Genomic DNA, 5,768 nt, shown 5'->3' on the forward strand with positions numbered 1-5,768 from the left:
TCATCTTTCTAAAAAATCATTGTTTTATACTACTCTCAAGAGCTATTATAGTATCAGACCTCATTACCACATCGACAGACAGGAATGCATTCCCTGTTTGCTCTAGCAATTTAGAGATTATAACAGATTTGCAAAAAGAATTCTCCAGTTTCTAGTTGATAATTATCGATTAATGGATTTTATATGTAACATTTACGCTTCTGATTCCAATTCCAATTTTACGTATATAATGCAGCGCTGAACGAAGCGTTGAAGCAAGAAGTAGAAAGACTCAGAATTGCCACAGGAGAAATAGCAGCCCTTTCAGATGCATACGACTTGGCAGCAATGCAGCATATTCAATATAACCAGTCCGCTTTCTTTTCTCATCGGCCTCAATCTAGGCCAAATGATTCTCAGAATGTTCAGATGCCACAATTTCATCCTCTTCATGCTGGCATGTCAACTAATCCGCACCCTATGCATTCTGCCGCTCATACACAGGCTACTTCTAATGCATTCCAGCAGGATCCTCTTGGCCGTTTTCAGGGCCTTGACATCAGTAGCCGTGGATCTCATCTTGTGAAATCAGAAGACCCTTCTGCTTCAGCAAGTGAAAGCACAAGTACATTCTGATTCATGTTTTTCTGATTTGTGCATTTTGCCCTAGCCGGACCAACCCCATTTGTTTGTTCATAGACTGACCATGTTTAACATCCAGAATTGCCAAGATTCCTCATTTTTTATAATATAACTGGGGTCTTAGGTTTCATTAGCTTTGTTAGGTTCGGTATTCATTGTCATAGGCGTTGGCAGTTGATTAATTCTTGTTTTTTCCTTGAGAAATTGTTGCTTCAACTCGAGATCACATATTGTGATGGAATTCATCTCCTGGCTTGGGATGGGAGGTTATCATTGTGGTGTTGACAGTTTCACTTATCATGTGAACCTTCTCGAATACAGTATATTTTGTCATTTATTGATCGAGGGGGAACTCGATCAGCTAATTCATAATGTCAGAGGGTGTAATGAGACATGCACATCATTTTGTCTTCATTCACAGAAACTCTCATGTTGTAAAATGCAGTATTTCTAATGTCATTTTCTTTTGAATATTTCTTAACTTGCCTTGCAGCAAAATCCATTCAACTTTTTGTCATTCTCTAAAACATGCTTAGTTTATTGCAGATCCATATTCATGGTAACCTAAATTTATAGGTATAAGATTTAATCTTCATTGACAAATTGCGAGTATACAGGTTTATTGTCATCTGAGTATGCCAAATGACATTCGCAATGGTTTATTGAACCACCTCGTTTGAAGTTTTAAACTGGTAGAGAGTCTTCATCTTCATCATGCTCTGTCACGAGCAAGTCAAATTTTAATTTTTTCATTAAAGGCGCGCTTTTGGAACCACTTAAAATGTGTAACTATTTTGTGATTGCCCAGACCACCTCCACATGCTGAAACTTTTGCAAATTGACATACAGGAGTCTCAAAAAAATACGCCACCTGGGGGCTTTACAAGGACTAAATATTTCCGATTAAATCTTCTTGTTCCTAGATTTTCTATGCAAATAAATTGTTATTCCTCTTGTTGCTCTGGAACAATTAGGAAATTTTCTAAAAGAAATACAGGGTTATGCTTCATTTTTGCTGTGATGTTCATGAGTGGTTCAGAATATTCCAAAGATATTCTTTTGCGTGTCTACTACTAGACATCACTTTTCCTTTGCACGTGTTAAGCTTGCTGAGTTTTTTTTGGGATTGCTGCACGCTGAGTTGTTTTTCACTATGAGAGAGAGTATTTGGGTTCTTCCAATAATTAAAGCGTAGCATGTTTGAATGTAATCAGGACTCGCAATGGGGAATGCCAATTTTCATCTTTATGATCTAACTCTGTGAGATTTATAGTTACATTACAAGTAGTTTCTCTGTTCATAAACAAAGTGGAATAGGAATTGTACATCATTCCAAGACAAATATATGACTTTTGTCATCTTTTTTCTAACTATACGAATATACTTTCTGTCCCCTTTTTTTTTTTTTTTTGGGCCCCCATCTATAGCTTAAAAATACTCTATCGGTTCTCCAGGTTGAATACAGTACGAGTACCAAATCGATCGTTTTGCCATAAATGACTTCGTCATGGGCCTCATGGCACCCAAATTAGTATCTAGTTCAATAGTAATAGCCCAATCCTACTAATATTTCGGAATTAATCTAGTGATAATTACACAAAATCCTACCATTAACATCATGAATTTTGAAATCAGATGGGAACTTTAATCTTTTTAAAATCAGATATTAGCATATTTAAATATTAATATTAAATATACATTTTTTTATCCCAAACCCTACCATTTCCTCTCTCGTATCACCCTCTACCCAGTCCGGTAGTCCCCAGCCATATTCACTCTCTCTCTCATTGTCTTCTCTCCCTTGCCCCAACCATTCATGGCGCCATCACCACCCACGGCATCCCCGACCAGAAGAAGCGTGAATCGCCGACCAGATAATGCAGACTGTCGTCGCCGTGAGGATCTTGCGACGTATCCGAGCTTCGCCAAGGCACCAATCGGTGGGTTTTTATTTTTTATTTTTGGTAAATGGTTGTTGGACGGTGGGCTGCGGCGGTGGATCTGGCCGTGATTGACTGTTGTGCTGTGTCGTGGGCTTGTGATGTGGTGGTATTGTGTGTGTACTGTGGGAGGTGGTTGTGCGTGGTGGTGGTGATGTGTTTGTCGTGGGTTGTATGTGGTGGTGTTGTGGTTGAGTGGAGGTGATGATACGAGTGGTGGTGGTTGTTGATACGGGCGGGGGGATGGTGGTAGAGTCCAGTGGCAGATTGGGGATTTTTTCTGGTGGGGGTGGTGCGATGGTTGTGTTGATGTTGGTGTTGTGTGGTACGGTGGTCGTGGCGGTAGACAACAGTGGTCGTGGCAGTGGGTGCGGCGGTGACGGCGAGCTGTTGGTGGTTGTGGTATCGGATGTGTTGATTTGTTTTTGATCATGGTGTTTGCTGTAGGGTGATGGTAGTGCCGGCAGCTGTGTTGGAGCAGTGATTGTTTGGTGGTGGTCACAGATTAATTTTTTAATTGTGACCATTAAATTGGTTAATATGTGACCAATAAATAATATGTGATCAATAAGATAAATTGTGACCAAAAAATTAATAATTTGTGACCTATAGTATTTATGATCTGTGACCTATAAATAAATTATAATGTATAAATTTTTGATTTGCGATCAATGAACAAAATGTGATCTATACAATTTTTGAATTGTGACCGTAAAATAATTTGTGTCATAAAATTTCTGATTTGTGACCAAAAAAATAATAAGTGATGAATTAAATCGTTAATTTGTGACCTATAGTATTTATGATCTGTGACCTATAAATAAATTGTAACATATAATTTTTCGGTTTGTGACCAATGAACAAACTGTGACCTATAAAATTTTTGAATTGTGACCGTAAAATAATTTGTGACATAAAATTTCTGATTTGTGACCAAAAAATAATAAGTGATGAATTAAATCGTTAATTTGTGAACAAAGTATATAAATCTGTAACTTAAATATATTAAATTACTAAATTAATTAATTAAATTATAAATAATTTTTAATAAAAATATGATTTTTGAAATTTGAAACTTGTTTTTTTGTTTTTGAAATGTGCCATAATTAATTTCTTAGTTATGAAATTTTCCCATTAATCTATTCGAGAAACTCTTGGACTAGACTTCATTCTTAGGGGGGCCTATTGTTATTTATATGAATTTACTATGGATAATATAGTTTATTTTGTTTGTTGAACCATATTTTTATTACAATGATGGCTTCAATCTTTGTTCATTATTGTACTCATGTCCTCAAATTCTTGTTCTTCGCAATTTTATCCTCAACCTTCCGTTAATTAGGTTTTTGGAAAAATCAAAACTGTTGAAGGGCATAAAAGATTTATGTGCCACTCATATTTTAAATGAGTAAAAAAAAATTACAAATAGAAAAGTTGAACAAAATATTTGCTACTTATTTCAAACCATGAAAATAGAATATGTGGATAGAAATTGTCAACAGAGATAATGTGTGCTAATTAATTGAAGGTTAATAAAAAGAATATGACAAAAAAGAGTTAAGAAAATAAATGCAATAATGAGAAAATATTGAAAACCTTCGTTATGATTTCAATATTGTGTAGCTAGCAAAAGAGTAATGTGAATATTATTACATTTTTACTATTATTAGCTTTCGGCACGCTCGATGTGCATGGCGTACTATGTATATATGCATTGATTGTCTTATAAATACTATATAAGAACATAAACATATTAGATCACCCAAACTAGCAATAAAATATACTAATAACAAAAAGAGCATTAATTCCAACAATAAGTTATACACAATAATAGAAGAACAAATATCTAGTAGAATAGAATAATAATATATAACGAATCATGTTCAAGATATCGGAAGAAAATAACAAGAAAGGAGATGCATTTACCTAAGGAATTGTCCCTTGATACCTAACACTCATTTCATGATTCACCTCTGTTTATATCATAAGTGCATAAAGCCGTATCCAAACATCACAAGGGAGCATCAAGAATTAAAAGTAAAGTATACGCTCTTCCTTAAAAAGATTGTAGCAAGGGCAAGAAATTATAGTGAAATCAATATGCAAATTAATACATTAAAAACCACAAAACATTCATTTAGATCTTAAAGTAACTCAATAGATGACAGTCAAACAAATAAATTTCTTAATAATTATTTATATTTATCCAAAAAACTTTAGAATAGCTACAACATGGGAAAATATTATAGAAGTAGAGTAGATGATTATCAAGTAAATTAATCTGTAACTACATTAATCAATGCTCGTGATATGGCAGATCTTCCATGCAAATATTGATTGAAAATTAACAATATTTTGTATTATAACTTATTTACAAAAAAAAAAAAAAGAATTATTTTTGAAGTGTACCCCAAGCTGAGTTGTGGAGTCGCATTGTGAGTAATAATTCAATACAAAAAGTACCTACATCGAACATATATATGATGATACATAATGATCATGTGGCTCAATAAATGCATGTTAAGAAAAAATAGTTTTAAAATCGTAGAGCTAAATTTTTGTTAATGTTTGTACAATAAATGATTCATGCATATATCTTCCTATCATCTTTAGAGTAATGTATTGTGATGGCTTAAGGACGTACTATTTGTGCTTTTTGGTTTCTTAAATCAATATATTTGCTTTATTTCAAGATGCTCATGAAGAAGATACAGACCCTATCAAAAGCCATAGAAATAAAGTTTAAGAAAACAAAGAGAGATGCTGCAATAAGAGACTATGATAACACGTTTGCTTACATATTACTAATTATTAATGCCTTGCTGATATCATCATCATCTTTATTATTGTTTCTAGCTGATATTATCGTTACACATGAGAGCTCAGTGAAAATTACCTAGTTGCAAGAGGGTTAACTGATACCAAATTTAGCATGTAACTCAGAAAGGGATTTATTTCTAGCATCAAGGTTTTTCTTTAGATACAAGCAATAGGAGTTTAGGAAAAGATAACATTGATGAAAAAATATTTTAGCTCTCATTTCAATTTAAAAGTAAAATGAGAAATTCATAAGAATTGCCTAAATGGGAGTAGATCAATAACTGCAAGGCATAATACTCATGGCACTATGAGGGTGTTTCGGTGAGTAGACTAACATACGGTAGTAAATGTTAGTTAAGAAAGTACCTATCAACGTTGAATCTTTAC

General features: G+C 34.0%; 1 protein-coding gene across 1 annotated transcript in view; it reads left to right on the top strand.

The window, feature by feature from the left end:
- Positions 1-986, top strand: part of LOC111406041 (transcription factor RF2b) — a 5,504-nt gene extending 4,518 nt beyond the window's left edge. Inside the window, exon 4 of the mRNA XM_023035221.1 lies at positions 236-986. Within this exon, the coding sequence (XP_022890989.1) occupies positions 236-615 (380 nt within the window). The 3' untranslated portion in view covers positions 616-986. The remainder of the gene's footprint in view (positions 1-235) is intronic.
- The last annotated feature ends 4,782 nt before the right edge of the window (positions 987-5,768 follow it).

Source organism: Olea europaea, chromosome 12, assembly GCF_002742605.1.
Source record: "Olea europaea var. sylvestris chromosome 12, O_europaea_v1, whole genome shotgun sequence".
Lineage (NCBI taxonomy): Eukaryota > Viridiplantae > Streptophyta > Magnoliopsida > Lamiales > Oleaceae > Olea > Olea europaea.